At 42.2% G+C, this 19,061-nt stretch overlaps 1 protein-coding gene across 1 annotated transcript in view; it reads left to right on the top strand.

The window, feature by feature from the left end:
• LOC144933974 (neuropeptide S receptor-like) overlaps positions 1 to 19,061 on the top strand; it is a 60,623-nt gene that overhangs the window by 17,846 nt on the left and 23,716 nt on the right. Inside the window, exon 3 of the mRNA XM_078859369.1 lies at positions 15,711 to 15,814. Within this exon, the coding sequence (XP_078715495.1) occupies positions 15,711 to 15,814 (104 nt within the window). The remainder of the gene's footprint in view (positions 1 to 15,710; positions 15,815 to 19,061) is intronic.

Here is a 19,061-nt window from a genome sequence, read left to right on the forward strand (position 1 = left end):
CAATTTCATGAGAGCCCGCCGAGTTGTAGCAATGATCGGCAACGGCCGAAGAATCAGTTCTGCCGTGTTTCAGATCTGACTTGTGCTCGCGGACACGATCAGCAACATGACGTTTTGTTTCTCCAATGTAGCAATCACCACAAATGCAACTCAATTTGTAGACTCCAGGATACTGTAAGTCAGGAACGACATCCTTCACAGATGGAATCAGATCACGGATTTTATGCACTGTACTGAATCGGACTTGGATCTTATGTTTGTTTAGAATTTTGGAGATCTTTTTGGTCACGCCTGCTATGTATGTATATAGCTTCTTATAAGTTGTTGTGCGTGGTATTGTTAACTTTTCTTGTGTTAATTGTCAAATTGTACATAGGTTGCTGTTGTGTTGTTGTTGCTGTGTTACGGGGCACACTGGGTTTTGTTGTGTTAACGATGTGGGAGGTTGTTGGTTAGCAGCCGGGACGGCTGCGAGCTATGTGGGGGGGGGGTGATGTAGTGGTGATACGCGCTGGGGTAGCGATCAGGTGCCAGCGCGTCGTGATTGGATGTGTGTGTGGTGACGCGCGCTGACGGTGAGGGATCAGGGGTCAGCGCGGCATCGTGGGTTGTGTGGTGCTGATTGGCTGGGTGCCGGTGACGCGCTGGTGTGGGAGTGATCGGGTGGCAGCGCGGCGTGATTGGTTGGTGAGTGGAAACACGCGTTGGGGAAAAGAGGATCGTAGAGATAGCGCGTTGGGATTGGTTCACTAAGAAGCGATGCTCGCATCGAGGTCCGCATCCGCTCCGTCTCCCGGGAGGAGGGACTATATAAGGTGATGCGCACAGGCGCACGGGGAGAGTGTAACCAGCGAAGACTGAAGACGGGAGGAAGAGATAGGGCCCTGCGGTACCTAGTCCCGCTGTCCTGTGAGGACCGGGACTCTGTGTAACCCAGAGGCGGAGTGTAGGGGGAGCATGCAGTGTCAGCATGCAGAGTGTGTAGCCAGGGCCTAGAGTCTACACGAGACGAGTGATGTGGGTGTAGCCAGAGGCATAGGGTCTACACGAGACGAGTCTACACGAGAAGAGTCTACACGAGAAGAGTCTACACGAGACGAGTGATGTGGGTGTAGCCAGAGGCATAGGGTCTACACGAGACGAGTCTACACGAGAAGAGTCTACACGAGACGAGTGATGTGTGTGTAGCCAGAGGCATAGGGTCTACACGAGACGAGTCTACACGAGAAGAGTCTACACGAGACGAGTGATGTGTGTGTAGCCAGAGGCATAGGGTCTACACGAGACGAGTACAGTGTGTTATAAGAAGAATAGAGGTTACGAGTTGTACCGGTGTCTGGTGACCATACTCGGAAGAATAGAGACCACACGTTGTATCGAGATAAGCGAAGATTTAATAAAAGAAGTGTGTTACCCATCAAGGAGTTTCCTGCCGTCATTTCCAATACTTCACGTACGCGCGCGTTGTAAGGGATAACAGCAGAAACACGAGGGCGGCTGATGGGTTCATAACGGAAAAAAGCGGCATTTATTTTGTTTAAAAATCGCCAGTGGCCAAATCGACCACTAATAATTTTTAAAACGGCGAATTGTTGTATCTATCCCCCTTTTTCCAAAAATTAATATTAAGAATAATTAGGCTAACATTTTTTTTTATATATATATTTTTTAATTAAATAATGAAAACAACCCACTACTCGTCACATTCCACGACAGGCATCTGGGAAACGTGGAATGCCATTAAAAACTGCAAACGTCAGGACCTTCCCCAGCCACCTTTGTCTTCCAACGGTCCGGCACAAACAGATGGCACCATAAATACTTAGGGAGTTAGAGGGTTGCGAAAAGGGTTTATGACCTGACATTCCGAGGGTATCTGTTTTTCTGTTGTTGTTTCTCTCGCAAGAGATGCGCAGAGGGGAGGGGTTCACGTTTTTTGGGTTTTAAACACAAACGCACATCACGCAGTGCAGTCTGGTTCGAGTCGCGCTCAGTCTTGCTCTCGGCTTGCGACACGGCGTTGCGACGGGGCTCGCAAGGGAGCTGGGGCGCATCGTGCCTCGAGGAGAAATGGAACGAGGAGGGGTCGTTAGAGTCGCAGAAGTCTGAGTTCAGCCTGGGTCGAGGCTGGGTTTCAGCCGTGCTCCGGCAGGCGGAGCGTCGTGAGGGAGCAAACACCGATACCGATGGCCGGTGCCGCTTCTCGCAGAACGAAGTGGCGAGGTGTGGTTAAGTGCGAGTGAAACTGACGGAGATTCCAGTTATTATTTTCGAGCAATAGCGAAGTCAACTCAACGTCAACCCAACGTCCACCCAGCAAGGAACGACAGCATCGTTCATCGCCAGAGCGCTCCAAGCCGGTGAGCGCGCACAGCCGCGTCGTCCAGAGTCTGAGCCAACGCAGCCCTGAAGTAAGGGCGGGTGTCCGTGTGAAGCTGGCAGCGATCAAGGAGAGAACACGGAGAAAATGAGGAAGAGGAGAGCGCCATCGAATGCGCCATGTGTTTGATACACACACACACCAACCAGCACCCGCTGAGAACAGACAAGACGTCCAGCAGTGGACGACGGAATCATCGCACCACGACGGCGAACATCGTGCCAACGCCGCTCTATCCAGCAGCGGAGGAGAGAGAGTGCACAAGCAGCACCAAGCCCCAGGCACCATCAAGTGCCAAGCAACCAAGTTTCTTCAAAGAGCGTCGTGCCGACGCCACTCATCTAGCAGTGGAGAGAGAGAGCGCACGAGCAGCACACCCGGGCGTCACCGAGCGTCGTGCCGACTCATCATCCAGCAGCGGAGGGACGGCGCGCTATCCGACGACGGAATCATCGCGCGCCACGACGGCGAGTGTCGTGCCGACACCACTCATCTAGCAGTGGAGAGAGAGAGCGCGCGAGCAGAGACACGCCCGAGCGAGGGAGCAGGACCGGCTCGCTGCGGCCACGCCCAAGCGAGAGAGAACCTCTCTGGCCGCTGGTTGTATCTCCCCTTCCCCACCCCACAAGCTAATGACACAACTCCCGGCTCTAAAAAAACAATTAATTTTACAAGGGAACAACGCACACACAACACGCACCCAAATAATACTTTCAAAAAGTTATCTTTGTGTTTCAAAAAGGGTTGCCATTTCAAGGTGGTGCGTTCAATATCAACTGCACGTGCAAAGCAGTTGCTGCCGTCGAGTTACATGAATAAAAAGTGTCTTAGTCATTCAATTTCGTTAATTGCATAATCTTGCCGATGAATCTATTCTAGATTTGAAGCTTTCATGACTGCAAGGATTCATATTCTTTGGTTTTTTCGGTAAAGTCACGTAGGTAAAAAAGTAAAATTAATACAAGTAAAATAAAATAAAAATAAAAATCACGACGTTTCGATTGCAACACAAGCAATCATCATCAGGTATAAATGAAATAGCAACAAAAAATTTCTAACCAGAAAAACTATAGACAGACATATAAGCAGACAGATATCACCAAGATACATAGAGAGAGAGTAACACAGGTACAGAGAGGGAGATCGTCTCTGTTGAGTTGCCTTAAATAGGCAGAGGGGGCGGGGGCAGAGAGATGGAGGGGGTTAGATAAAAAATGTACATGTCAATGAGTGTGGAAAACGCGTAGTAAAGTAAGACAAGTTTGAACATTAGGAGAGAGGGAGAAAGAACACACTAAATTAAATAACCTAGCAAAATATCGAAATGTTATGTAATACAACACAGAGAGTCGGTCAACACACAATTAACGCATAGCCTGGTCGATTACGTATTTCAAAGATTGCTAAGTTAGAATTTAAGTGTGAAAATTCCAAAGAAAGACAAAACATAAAACAAAAGGAACGGAGACACACAGACAGAGCAGAACATAAGAACGACAAAAAACGAGTGTAGACAGAAAAAAGTACACTAAATACACAGGCAGATAGAGAAAACAAAAACCCAGAGAGAGAGAAAAAGATAAACTTGGAACTTCCCCGTAGAAGTGCTTCAATTCTAGATTTGAAGCTTTCGTGACTGCAAGGATTCATATTCTTAGGTTTTTTCGGTAAAGTCACGTAGGTAAAACATTTTAATAAAAATTAATAAAAGTAAAATAAAATAAAAAATAAAAATCACGACGTTTCGATTGCAACACAAGCAATCCTCATCAGGTATAAATGAAATAGCAACAAAAAATTCTAACCAGAAAAACTATAGACAGACATATAAGCAGACAGATATCACCAAGAAACATAGAGAGAGAGTAACACAGGTACAGAGCGGGAGATCGTCTCTGTTGAGTGGACTTAAATCGGCAGAGGGGGCGGGGGCAGAGAGATGGAGGGGGTAAGATAAAAAATGTACATGTCAATGAGTGCGGAAAACGCGTAAAAAATTTACATGTCAATGAGTGCCGAAAACGCGTAGTAAAGTAAGACAAGTTTGAACATTAGGAGAGAGGGAGAAAGAACACACTAAATTAAAAAACCTAGCAAAATATCGAAATGTTATGTAATACAACACAGAGAGTCGGTCAACACACAATTAACGCATAGCCTGGTCGATTACGTATTTCAAAGATTGCTAAGTTAGAATTTAAGTGTGAAAATTCCAAAGAAAGACAAAACATAAAACAAAAGGAACGGAGACACACAGACAGAGCAGAACATAAGAACGACAAAAAACGAGTGTAGACAGAAAAAAGTACACTAAATACACAGGCAGATAGAGAAAACAAAAACCCAGAGAGAGAGAAAAAGATAAACTTGGAACTTCCCCGTAGAAGTGGTTCAATTCTCGATTTGAAGCTTTCGTGACTGCAAGGATTCATATTCTTAGGTTTTTTCGGTAAAGTCACGTAGGCCAAAATTTAAATTAATAAAAGTAAAATGAAATAAAAATAAAAATCACGACGTTTCGATTGCAACACAAGCAATCATCATCAGGTATAAATGAAATAGCAACAAAAAATTCTAACCAGAAAAACTATAGACAGACATATAAGCAGACAGATATCACCAAGATACATAGAGAGAGAATAACACAGGTACAGAGAGGGAGATCGTCTCTGTTGAATGGCCTTAAATAGGCAGAGGGGGCGGGGGCAGAGAGATGGAGGGGGTTAGATAAAAAATGTACATATCAATGAGTGCGGAAAACGCGTAAAAAATTAACATGTCAATGAGTGCCGAAAACGCGTAGTAAAGTAAGACAAGTTTGAACATTAGGAGAGAGGGAGAAAGAACACACTAAATTAAATAACCTAGCAAAATATCGAAATGTTATGTAATACAACACAGAGAGTCGGTCAACACACAATTAACGCATAGCCTGGTCGATTACGAGTTTCAAAGATTGCTAAGTTAGAATTTAAGTGTGAAAATTCCAAAGAAAGACAAAACATAAAACAAAAGGAACGGAGACACACAGACAGAGCAGAACATAAGAACGACAAAAAACGAGTTTAGACAGAAAAAAGTACACTAAATACACAGGCAGATAGAGAAAACAAAAACCCAGAGAGAGAGAAAAAGATAAACTTGGAACTTCCCCGTAGAAGTGCTTCAATTCTAGATTTGAAGCTTTCGTGACTGCAAGGATTCATATTCTTAGGTTTTTTCGGTAAAGTCACGTAGGTAAAACATTTTAATAAAAATTAATAAAAGTAAAATAAAATAAAAAATAAAAATCACGACGTTTCGATTGCAACACAAGCAATCCTCATCAGGTATAAATGAAATAGCAACAAAAAATTCTAACCAGAAAAACTATAGACAGACATATAAGCAGACAGATATCACCAAGAAACATAGAGAGAGAGTAACACAGGTACAGAGCGGGAGATCGTCTCTGTTGAGTGGACTTAAATCGGCAGAGGGGGCGGGGGCAGAGAGATGGAGGGGGTAAGATAAAAAATGTACATGTCAATGAGTGCGGAAAACGCGTAAAAAATGTACATGTCAATGAGTGTGGAAAACGCGTAGGAAAGTAAGACAAGATTGAACATTAGGAGAGAGGGAGAAAGAACACACTAAATTAAATAACCTAGCAAAATATCGAAATGTTATGTAATACAACACAGAGAGTCGGTCAACACACAATTAACGCATAGCCTGGTCGATTACGAGTTTCAAAGATTGCTAAGTTAGAATTTAAGTGTGAAAATTCCAAAGAAAGACAAAACATAAAACAAAAGGAACGGAGACACACAGACAGAGCAGAACATAAGAACGACAAAAAACGATTTTAGACAGAAAAAAGTACACTAAATACACAGGCAGATAGAGAAAACAAAAACCCAGAGAGAGAGAAAAAGATAAACTTGGAACTTCCCCGTAGAAGTGCTTCAATTCTAGATTTGAAGCTTTCGTGACTGCAAGGATTCATATTCTTAGGTTTTTTCGGTAAAGTCACGTAGGTAAAAATTTTAAATAAAAATTAATAAAAATAAAATAAAAAATAAAAATCACGACGTTTCGATTGCAACACAAGCAATCATCATCGGGTATAAATGAAATAGCAACAAAAAATTCTAACCAGAAAAACTATAGATAGACATATAAGCAGACAGATATCACCAAGATACATAGAGAGAGAATAACACAGGTACAGAGAGGGAGATCGTCTCTGTTGAATGGCCTTAAATAGGCAGAGGGGGCGGGGGCAGAGAGATGGAGGGGGTTAGATAAAAAATGTACATATCAATGAGTGCGGAAAACGCGTAAAAAATTAACATGTCAATGAGTGCCGAAAACGCGTAGTAAAGTAAGACAAGTTTGAACATTAGGAGAGAGGGAGAAAGAACACACTAAATTAAATAACCTAGCAAAATATCGAAATGTTATGTAATACAACACAGAGAGTCGGTCAACACACAATTAACGCATAGCCTGGTCGATTACGAGTTTCAAAGATTGCTAAGTTAGAATTTAAGTGTGAAAATTCCAAAGAAAGACAAAACATAAAACAAAAGGAACGGAGACACACAGACAGAGCAGAACATAAGAACGACAAAAAACGAGTTTAGACAGAAAAAAGTACACTAAATACACAGGCAGATAGAGAAAACAAAAACCCAGAGAGAGAGAAAAAGATAAACTTGGAACTTCCCCGTAGAAGTGCTTCAATTCTAGATTTGAAGCTTTCGTGACTGCAAGGATTCATATTCTTAGGTTTTTTCGGTAAAGTCACGTAGGTAAAACATTTTAATAAAAATTAATAAAAGTAAAATAAAATAAAAAATAAAAATCACGACGTTTCGATTGCAACACAAGCAATCCTCATCAGGTATAAATGAAATAGCAACAAAAAATTCTAACCAGAAAAACTATAGACAGACATATAAGCAGACAGATATCACCAAGAAACATAGAGAGAGAGTAACACAGGTACAGAGCGGGAGATCGTCTCTGTTGAGTGGACTTAAATCGGCAGAGGGGGCGGGGGCAGAGAGATGGAGGGGGTAAGATAAAAAATGTACATGTCAATGAGTGCGGAAAACGCGTAAAAAATGTACATGTCAATGAGTGTGGAAAACGCGTAGGAAAGTAAGACAAGATTGAACATTAGGAGAGAGGGAGAAAGAACACACTAAATTAAATAACCTAGCAAAATATCGAAATGTTATGTAATACAACACAGAGAGTCGGTCAACACACAATTAACGCATAGCCTGGTCGATTACGAGTTTCAAAGATTGCTAAGTTAGAATTTAAGTGTGAAAATTCCAAAGAAAGACAAAACATAAAACAAAAGGAACGGAGACACACAGACAGAGCAGAACATAAGAACGACAAAAAACGATTTTAGACAGAAAAAAGTACACTAAATACACAGGCAGATAGAGAAAACAAAAACCCAGAGAGAGAGAAAAAGATAAACTTGGAACTTCCCCGTAGAAGTGCTTCAATTCTAGATTTGAAGCTTTCGTGACTGCAAGGATTCATATTCTTAGGTTTTTTCGGTAAAGTCACGTAGGTAAAAATTTTAAATAAAAATTAATAAAAATAAAATAAAAAATAAAAATCACGACGTTTCGATTGCAACACAAGCAATCATCATCGGGTATAAATGAAATAGCAACAAAAAATTCTAACCAGAAAAACTATAGATAGACATATAAGCAGACAGATATCACCAAGATACATAGAGAGAAAGTAACACAGGTACAGAGAGGGAGATCGTCTCTGTTGAATGGCCTTAAATAGGCAGAGGGGGCGGGGGCAGAGAGATGGAGGGGGTTAGATAAAAAATGTACATGTCAATGAGTGCGGAAAACGCGTAAAAAAGTTACATTTCAATGAGTGCCGAAAACGCGTAGTAAAGTAAGACAAGTTTGAACATTAGGAGAGAGGGAGAAAGAACACACTAAATTAAATAACCTAGCAAAATATCGAAATGTTATGTAATACAACACAGAGAGTCGGTCAACACACAATTAACGCATAGCCTGGTCGATTACGTATTTCAAAGATTGCTAAGTTAGAATTTAAGTGTGAAAATTCCAAAGAAAGACAAAACATAAAACAAAAGGAACGGAGACACACAGACAGAGCAGAACATAAGAACGACAAAAAACGAGTGTAGACAGAAAAAAGTACATTAAATACACAGGCAGATAGAGAAAACAAAAACCCAGAGAGAGAGAAAAAGATAAACTTGGAACTTCCCCGTAGAAGTGCTTCAATTCTAGATTTGAAGCTTTCGTGACTGCAAGGATTCATATTCTTAGGTTTTTTCGGTAAAGTCACGTAGATAAAACATTTTAATAAAAATTTATAAAAGTAAAATAAAATAAAAAATAAAAATCACGACGTTTCGATTGCAACACAAGCAATCCTCATCAGGTATAAATGAAATAGCAACAAAAAATTCTAACCAGAAAAACTATAGACAGACATATAAGCAGACAGATATCACCAAGAAACATAGAGAGAGTAACACAGGTACAGAGCGGGAGATCGTCTCTGTTGAGTGGACTTAAATCGGCAGAGGGGGCGGGGGCAGAGAGATGGAGGGGGTTAGATAAAAAATGTACATGTCAATGAGTGCGGAAAACGCGTAGTAAAGTAAGACAAGTTTGAACGTTAGGAGAGAGGGAGAAAGAACACACTAAATTAAATAACCTAGCAAAATATCGAAATGTTATCTAATACAACAATTAGAGTCGGTCAACACACAATAAACGCATAGCCTGGTCGATTACGTATTTCAAAGATTGCTAAGTTAGAATTTAAGTATGAAAATTCCAAACAAAGACAAAACATAAAACCAAAGGAACGGAGACACACAGACAGAGCAGAACATAAGAACGACAAAAAACGAGTGTAGACAGAAAAAAGTACACTCAATACACAGGCAGATAGAGAAAACAAAAACCCAGAGAGAGAGAAAAAGATAAACTTGGAACTTCCCCGTAGAAGTGATTCAATTCTAGATTTGAAGCTTTCGTGACTGCAAGGATTCATATTGTTAGGTTTTTTCGGTAAAGTCACGTAGGTAAAAAATTAAAATTAATAAAAGTAAAATAAAATAAAAATTAAAATTAAAATCACAACGTTTCGATTGCAAAACAAGCAATCATCATCAGGTATAAATGAAATAGCAACAAAAAATTCTAACCAGAAAAATTATAGACAGACATATAAGCAGACAGATATCACCAAGATACATAGAGAGAACTCTCAATACTCTGATATTGCACTGTTTTTGAGTTGTACGCCTTCTGGTGTCATCTGGCCCTACACCAATGGGGACTAGGCTCTAAAGAAAGCCGTCTCGGGTGTGGGCCAATCAACTTCAAGGACAGTGCATATTATTATCCTTATCAGAGTTGCTTCTTTTTGTTTGCTTTATTGACTACTTGTGTTGTGGTCATTGCAAACATGATGCCTTGAATAAAGGTGTCAGTTTTGTACCAGTTAAAAGGGTAAAAAGCTACCATTATATTTTGCCACTGGTAAAAGAGATATCATAGTGTAAATGTTTACCCCGAACTCTCAATACTCTGATATTGCACTGTTTTTGAGTTGTACGCCTTCTGGTGTCATCTGGCCCTACACCAATGGGGACTAGGCTCTAAAGAAAGCCGTCTCGGGTGTGGGCCAATCAACTTCAAAGACAGTGCATATTATTATCCTTATCAGAGTTGCTTCTTTTTGTTTGCTTTATTGACTACTTGTGTTGTGGTCATTGCAAACATGATGCCTTGAATAAAGGTGTCAGTTTTGTACCAGTTAAAAGGGTAAAAACCTACCATTATATTTTGCCACTGGTGAAAGAGATCTCATAGTGTAAATGTTCACCCCGAACTCTCAATACTCTGATATTGCACTGTTTTTGAGTTGTACGCCTTCTGGTGTCATCTGGCCCTACACCAATGGGGACTAGGCTCTAAAGAAAGCCGTCTCGGGTGTGGGCCAATCAACTTCAAGGACAGTGCATATTATTATCCTTATCAGAGTTGCTTCTTTTTGTTTGCTTTATTGACTACTTGTGTTGTGGTCATTGCAAACATGATGCCTTGAATAAAGGTGTCAGTTTTGTACCAGTTAAAAGGGTAAAAAGCTACCATTATATTTTGCCACTGGTAAAAGAGATCTCATAGTGTAAATGTTTACCCCGAACTCTCAATACTCTGATATTGCACTGTTTTTGAGTTGTACGCCTTCTGGTGTCATCTGGCCCTACACCAATGGGGACTAGGCTCTAAAGAAAGCCGTCTCGGGTGTGGGCCAATCAACTTCAAAGACAGTGCATATTATTATCCTTATCAGAGTTGCTTCTTTTTGTTTGCTTTATTGACTACTTGTGTTGTGGTCATTGCAAACATGATGCCTTGAATAAAGGTGTCAGTTTTGTACCAGTTAAAAGGGTAAAAACCTACCATTATATTTTGCCACTGGTGAAAGAGATCTCATAGTGTAAATGTTTGCCCCGAACTCTCAATACTCTGATATTGCACTGTTTTTGAGTTGTACGCCTTCTGGTGTCATCTGGCCCTACACCAATGGGGACTAGGCTCTAAAGAAAGCCGTCTCGGGTGTGGGCCAATCAACTTCAAGGACAGTGCATATTATTATCCTTATCAGAGTTGCTTCTTTTTGTTTGCTTTATTGACTACTTGTGTTGTGGTCATTGCAAACATGATGCCTTGAATAAAGGTGTCAGTTTTGTACCAGTTAAAAGGGTAAAAACCTACCATTATATTTTGCCACTGGTGAAAGAGATCTCATAGTGTAAATGTTTACCCCGAACTCTCAATACTCTGATATTGCACTGTTTTTGAGTTGTACGCCTTCTGGTGTCATCTGGCCCTACACCAATGGGGACTAGGCTCTAAAGAAAGCCGTCTCGGGTGTGGGCCAATCAACTTCAAGGACAGTGCATATTATTATCCTTATCAGAGTTGCTTCTTTTTGTTTGCTTTATTGACTACTTGTGTTGTGGTCATTGCAAACATGATGCCTTGAATAAAGGTGTCAGTTTTGTACCAGTTAAAAGGGTAAAAACCTACCATTATATTTTGCCACTGGTGAAAGAGATCTCATAGTGTAAATGTTTACCCCGAACTCTCAATACTCTGATATTGCACTGTTTTTGAGTTGTACGCCTTCTGGTGTCATCTGGCCCTACACCAATGGGGACTAGGCTCTAAAGAAAGCCGTCTCGGGTGTGGGCCAATCAACTTCAAGGACAGTGCATATTATTATCCTTATCAGAGTTGCTTCTTTTTGTTTGCTTTATTGACTACTTGTGTTGTGGTCATTGCAAACATGATGCCTTGAATAAAGGTGTCAGTTTTGTACCAGTTAAAAGGGTAAAAACCTACCATTATATTTTGCCACTGGTAAAAGAGATCTCATAGTGTAAATTCCTACATGTACTTAATGCGGGGCATGCGCTCGTTATGATTTAGGCGGGCACTGTCCTGGTGCACGCCTTGGTGGCCCAGTGTTTTGATAATGCAGAGCTAGCTCCTGGGTTCGCGGGAAGCGTTGGTAGACCTGATGAGCCGGATTCCGCATGGTTGGAATCGCTGTGCTCCGAGAACCCAACGAGCTCAGTTGCGCCGGCTCTTATACGATTTTTCCCGATGTCTTTAGTACCAGAAAATTTGATATTGGGCACACTCCTCTCCTCCACCATCATATCAATACGGGTGATCGCCCCCAATTTGGAATAATTCCCACAGACTTAGCCCCGTGGAGAAGAAACAGGTACGCCAGGCTGTGAATTAGATGCTGGCAGCTGATATTATTTCTCCGTCCAATAGCCTGTGGGGGGCGCCCATAGTCTAGTGAAAAAAGGTGATGGTAACTTACGATTCTGCGTTGATTTCCGCAAGTTAAATAAGATCGGTGGCAGATGCATATCCCCTCCCTCGTATGGACGACTCGCTAGATGCGTTATCGGGCGCACAGTTTTTTTCTACACTCGATTTACTGTCCGGGTTTTGTCAATTTCTTCTTGAGAACGAATCCAAACCAAAAAACACTTTTCGCACGCCCCAGGGGCTCTACCACTTCAATTGTCTTCCGATGGGATTGAATTCGGCGCCAGCCACCTTTCAGCAATTAATGGAATTGGTCCTAGCAGGTTTGCAATGGGATTCTGCCTAATTTATTTGCACGACGTCATCGTTTTTGGCAGTACCTTTGACGAACATGTACAACGATTGCATTCGGTCTTTGAGAAAGTACATGCAGCTAAGTTGAAATTCAAACCTCACAAATGTCATTTGTTTCAGACATCGGTTAAATGATTGGGCCATATGGTAAGTGCTGCCACAGATCCGGAGAAAACTGCATGCGTGCGCATGTGGCAGGTGCCCAAGTCGGTGGCGGAAGTCCGCAGTTTCATCGGATTTGCTTCATACTACCAGCGTTTTGTCAGGGATTTTGAAACCATTGCTAAACCACTGCACACCCTCATGGCCTTTCCCAGCTTGTCGAAGGCACAGAAAGGGTAGTGGCTTAAAGGAGTCGATTCCTCTATCGTTCATATTTGTACAGACGGGACTTTGTCGTCCGCACGGACCATGCAGCCCTCCAGTACTCCATGCGCATCGACCAGCTGTCTGGGCAGTTGTCCTGATGGCTCAAAATCCTCCAAGGATTTTCATTCACAGTGGTGCACATGAAAGGCACTCGGCACGTCAACGCTGACGTGTTGTCCCGCTTGCCGCCCATGTCGTGTGCACGTGTGCCTCGGGGGTGTCGAAATGTAAGCCCTCACAAGAGGGTGTGCCCTCAGTGTTTGCGGCGGCAGGGACAATGCAGGATGAAGGCGCTTAGTACCCACGTGATTCTGTCTTGAATCTCGACCATGATGCTTGGGCTAAGCTACAGGTTGATGACGCCTCACTCTTGACATTGCGCCATCGTGCTTCTTGTGGGCCAGGCCCTGCGGGTCACCCATCCATTGTAATGCACGATGGACTCCTCATGCGGTGGGAAGGGGAGTCCCAGCGTTATTCCTTGGTCGTGCCTACGGTCCTTAGGCGAAAACTTACTAAAGCCATACACGAGAAATTGATGCATCTGGGTGTTCACAAAACGTTGACGACACTGAAAAAGGACTTTTACTGGCCCAGCATGGAAAACGATATACTCCTCCTCATTAAAGGGTGTGCCGATTATGCGCGTCGGAAATCTCCTGCCCTGTGACAGCACCCCATCACGGACACTGAAGATGCATTTATGTTTTCAAATTGTCAAATGTATGAAATGTCACAACTCAACATTGGCTTGAAATTACTTGTGAACATATTAAGATGCGCAGTGGTGGGCAGGAAGATAGGTGAGCATTTAGAAACCCTGCTTATAAGTTAACCTTTTGAGTTACACATTTTTAAAGGTAACCACTGTTGTCATGGTTTACCTGGTCACGAGAGAATAATCATGAAAATCTTTCTTCACTTGTAACATCCTGTGTGTCCATATGTCAGCGTGTTAGGATATTGTACCAATAAATAAATTTGAATCACAAGGTTATATTTCCAATGTATAATTGAAGTCAAAAATGAATTATGCTTTATTCCGTGTAATTGCGCCATCATGGCACTGACATTGTTGCAGAGATTCATAGCGGTGCTGACCTGGTTAATATCGCAGGTGTATGAGCCATAAACTACACAGTGGATGTTAAAGATCCCGTGATGTCATTTGAAAAGAGTAAGTTGTTGTCTCCTGGCATCAGGATCCAAATTTGCCAGATTCGAATAAATTACGAATGCCCGCTTGCAGGCCAGTGCTGAAATGCCTCGTGCTGCACAGGGACAGCTTCCACTGGGGTCCCCTTTGAATGTTTGAGACGAGATGCGATGTAAGGCGCTTTTAGTTGCTGAGACATTTAAGTGCAATATATAAGAATCCCCCGCTATTCACAAGGGATGCATTCCTGAGAAATGCTACTAAACTCGAAATTATTTAAAGCAAACTAATTTTTCATATACATAGTGTTAAAATCAGGGGTTCCGTTCCAAGCCGTCCGAGCCGACATTTCTGGAAAAAGACACGTGACTAAATATCATGAAGTGGACAAAAATAGCATGATCATAACATGCATTTTAACTAATACTACAAACAAATAATTAGATAAAACTTCCCAGAGATGTTTAAAGAACTTGCAGATTTTTTTTGCCACACACCGTTAATATTTGACGACCGCCTTTTGACTTGCTTCAAAATGAGTTATAACTTATAATTTTACCTCTGATTTACACGTTTGCTTTGCCTTTTCTTGCCAGAGGCATGATCATCATTTACTTTGCGTTTTTCCCTCGTCTTTCTAAGCCCTTTGTACTTTTAAAAACTATCAGCGAACAATGTATTTCTACCTAACACGTGTGCAGCGACCACACAATGGTGAGCTGGCAGACAGAGGCTGAATAAGGGGTGGAGGGACTTTTTGGTGGCACGCACTATACGCATACATTCTGGTCTTATATATCACCACCTGCATTCCCAGTAAAAAAAATTGCACGAAAAAAACGCATATGCAAAACATTACACTTAAGGAAATGCTCCATAATGAATTGACAATATACATGCTAAACAACACTTAATGCAGCGTACTCCTGTAAATACATATATTATTCAATAGTATTCTACTAATTGAACTGCTTACTGATGTAAAACAGACATGGAAGATTATGGTTATAACAATTGTCTTTCATTCAGCAAAAATACAACATTTCTATCTTTGACATACATCTTTTTTTCTTTCTCTAACTTATAAAAGCGTACACTTTTCACAGATCGATTATTTCTATGATTCGGGCACCCAATTTATATTGAAAATTGTGAGTTCAAATGCAATTTGATTTTACACAGGCCATCATCTCCGATGGGTCGATAGAGTAAGTACCACTATGTGAGAGGTCGGCAGTGATAAACATGTGCAGACAATGGCTCTCACTCTTTGAATATAAAATTTCTACCCACCGGCTCGGAGCCGAGATGAAGAGGAGTCCTCCTTTTCTCGTTTGAGCAGGGAAGTGCTTTGACTTTGAATACACGTTCTGAAAGATCTTTCCACACCAATGGAGACAGGAAAAAGTATTACATTGAAAAATAATACATTTCCAATTTTCATAAATTCACTGCTCGGGAACCATTCTCAAAATGTTTAGTGTTTCATAATTTGCTGTTCATTGCCTGGTTTTTCAATGTTAAAATATTGCTGTATTTGAGTTGAATGTGTGTCTACTTTCTGAGTATTTTGCAGATCTCCTAACAGGATTAGTGACCATCCTTACAGATATCATTTGGAGATATACTGGAGAGTTTCTAGCCAATGATGCCATGTGCCGGATTGTGCGATATCTGCAGGTAAGCCTCATTCCCTTGGTAATTCAATAGCATCACGATGTACCCAGGAAAATACTGTATGTCTTAAAGCGTTGTGCCCACTGAAGATGAAACAAGACACAGTTGAGTGCCGCTTGAGTACTCAATCTTCAGCTATTACATGTTCTTTCAGAGTGTTACAATGTTTTAAGGAGCTGCTCTCCTAGAAAAACAAATCTGGGCAAGTAGCTTTTTAGAATATGCAATGATGTTCTGTCAACAACTCGTCAGTTCTGCTATATTTTGATTAACTTGTCAACCTGTCCAAACATTTTCAATAAGGTTGATTGGCTAAGATAATTAAACTACATTGGAATCCATAGTGGTCGTTTCATAGCTTAACACCTTTTATTTATTTATACAGTAAAGTGGCACTGAACCTTATGACTCTTTTTTTCAGGAGGGTCCTGCATTCGGTTGTCTAACAAATTCCATTATTGATTGTTTGGCATGTGGCAGAAAACCTTCGTACCCAAAAAACAACACCACAATGTATGCTATACCATTGTGTTAATATTTTGAGGACATTGATCACATTAGTTTACATGAAGAGCAAAGGAGATGAAGGAAGAGGAACAGTGAGGGAAGAGGAGATATTCACCTGCAATTCTAAACTAAACAACAAACTATTTTTTATTTCACCAGGTAATGGCCACTGAGCTACATAGCTCTTTTTCAGATCGACCTGGCCACAAATGAAAGCTCAACGAAGTGGCTTATCACGTGACATTCCATAGCAACAAAATACTCTAAATGCATGTTTATAAATGTGGAGGGGAAAACCGGAGGACCCAGAGAAAAATCCACGTAACCACGGGGAGAACGTACACACTCCAAATATACAGGCTTCAGGGTCAGGATTTACGACCTTCTGCATACCAAGTGAGGGAGTTAATATCTTGCTTCCGTGGCACCTCGAAAAGTCAGAGGAGACCAGCCACTTGTCTCGTCAATCTCAACATCAGCTGGTCAAACTGCCATGCCTATCCCATCCTGTCAGCAAAGTGAGATAACTTTGAATATTAATTTGAGGACTTCTGCTTACATCTTGCAGCTGTTGCTCCTCCATGTGGCCTATCGATCACTTTGTGGGAATTCAGCCAAGTCACTCATTCCTATTATATTTAGCCAACTTAATGTAATCTAGAATGACGTTTTGCATATAAAAAAATGATCACAGAAGCTTAAAAATGCGGCAATAACCACGGTTATATAATAATCATAGAGCAAGCCATTGAGAAATAGGATAAACAAAAAAAAACCGGCACCATAATTGGTGAACAGCATGTAATCTTAGATTTTGAAAGGAAGTTGAACTCTTAGTTAATTTTGTTATGATTGATTTATGCTGTCTCATATTCACATGAAAAAAAGCCTTTCCAGTAAATATTACAGTATAAATTATTCATGAGAATATAATTACCATAAAAAGCCTTTTAAATTACCAATTTGAGTATTCATAATTTGTCAAAGATGTAATTATGCTATTTGAGTAATACGTTGATGCACTTATCTGATTGGTTTTACATGGTACGTGGAAACACATACATTTAGTAACCTTCCCTCTATTATTTGAGCAGCTCACGTAATTGTTCAGAATGTAAAACCAAGTTTAATATTTTTTGTTTACATCCTGCTCCCTCCAACTTACTGAGCAGTAGATATCGCAGTAACAATGATTTGTTCAACCAGAGAAACGTCAATTAAGTCTCAATATTCTTGTTCGATGCAAATGGAAACCAGAGTATATCGAAAGCTGCATTTTTACAAGGTAAAAATAAATTAAGTGCGGATAGGTGACCAACCTTCTTGCTGTACTGCCTATTGTAGGCATCTCATTGCTTCTGTGGATGGCTCCGGCTTCTAATTGCGCCATCTCGGCTGTACCATACATTGAGCATGTGCCACCACACTCACATAATTGACAGAACACTGTTTTGAAGGCCACAACACTATTCTGCGCTAAGGAGCAATGGGGACACTGATTTCTGCACTCAAGCAGTGTACCACTGAGGCTGCACCCACTGCAGACAGCTTCTGATCTGGCTCGAACCAGTACCAGTTGGGAGCCATTGAGGACAGACGCGTGCATCTGCACCATGTGTGTTGATGGACCTAGTCTGACGCTTCTTGTGTACGGTTTCGAGTTGGAGTTTGAGGAAAAATGGAACCTATTTAGATGCCGACAGCCAGGTCCAATGGCAAACTATCTTTAAAGCAATTAACGTGCAGTCACCAAACTGGACAGAAGCTCTACAGTTCTGGAGCGCAACATTTCTATATATGTGTAATAAAGGACTCTCTCTCAGATGTCGATCTCCGTTGTCCTTTATTGGGTTCGTAGAATCTCGTTACTACGGCGTCCTCGCTCAGGCCCGCGTCCCTCCCGACGATCTCTCCAAAGCCACTCGGCTGCTCCGATATGCAGTCTCCCTGCTGCTCCGATATGCAGTCTCCCTGCTGCTCCGTTAGGCAGTCTCCCTACTGCTCCACCTTGCAGCCACACCGCTGCTCCGCTCTCTAGCTTCACTGCTGCCCCGTACACAGCTAGCCTCCCACAGCCGCTAGCTCTCTGCGTCTGACACCGATGGCTGACGGTGTCGACGTCTCCCACCGCGTGGCGACCGCGCCACTCTCTCCGTCCTGCCCAGCGTGGCCTCCTCCTGTTTCACTCCGTCTCAACTCCCCTTTCCCCTTCCGGTTCTCCCCCTAAATCCTCTCTCCCACGTGACCCTAACTCCACCCACTCCCCACGTGACCCAGACTCCGCCCCCCCTCAATCCTTGCTCGCATTACACGACCCCCCCCCCCCCCCTAAATAAAACCGCAGCCGCCCCCGGCTGCAATAAATATAATAAAATAATGCGAGCAACATTGTAACCATCTGGCATCACTGGACAACGGAGAATATAACAACGATAACAAGAACAACAAGAACAATCAACGAAAGGAAAGGGATTTGGAACGCGTGCGGGTCGCCGGCCCGTCACGAACGGGCGGCGGTCCCTCCACAGACCGAGAATGCGACGGGGTTTTAAGATCGACGGGAGTAGAACCGCCTGCCGCTGTTGGAGGCCCGTCAACGCCAAGGTCCCGTTCCCCAGAGAGACCCAAGTCCGGGGTCTCTGGCAACCGTGTCTGTGGTGGGATTGGGGGGGCAGCGGGGTCAAGTGGCCCCATCGCCGTGGTAGGCCCACCCAGAGCAGGATTCGCCACATCCGCCTGCGTC

Source organism: Lampetra fluviatilis, chromosome 1, assembly GCF_964198595.1.
Source record: "Lampetra fluviatilis chromosome 1, kcLamFluv1.1, whole genome shotgun sequence".
NCBI classification, from domain to species: domain Eukaryota; kingdom Metazoa; phylum Chordata; class Hyperoartia; order Petromyzontiformes; family Petromyzontidae; genus Lampetra; species Lampetra fluviatilis.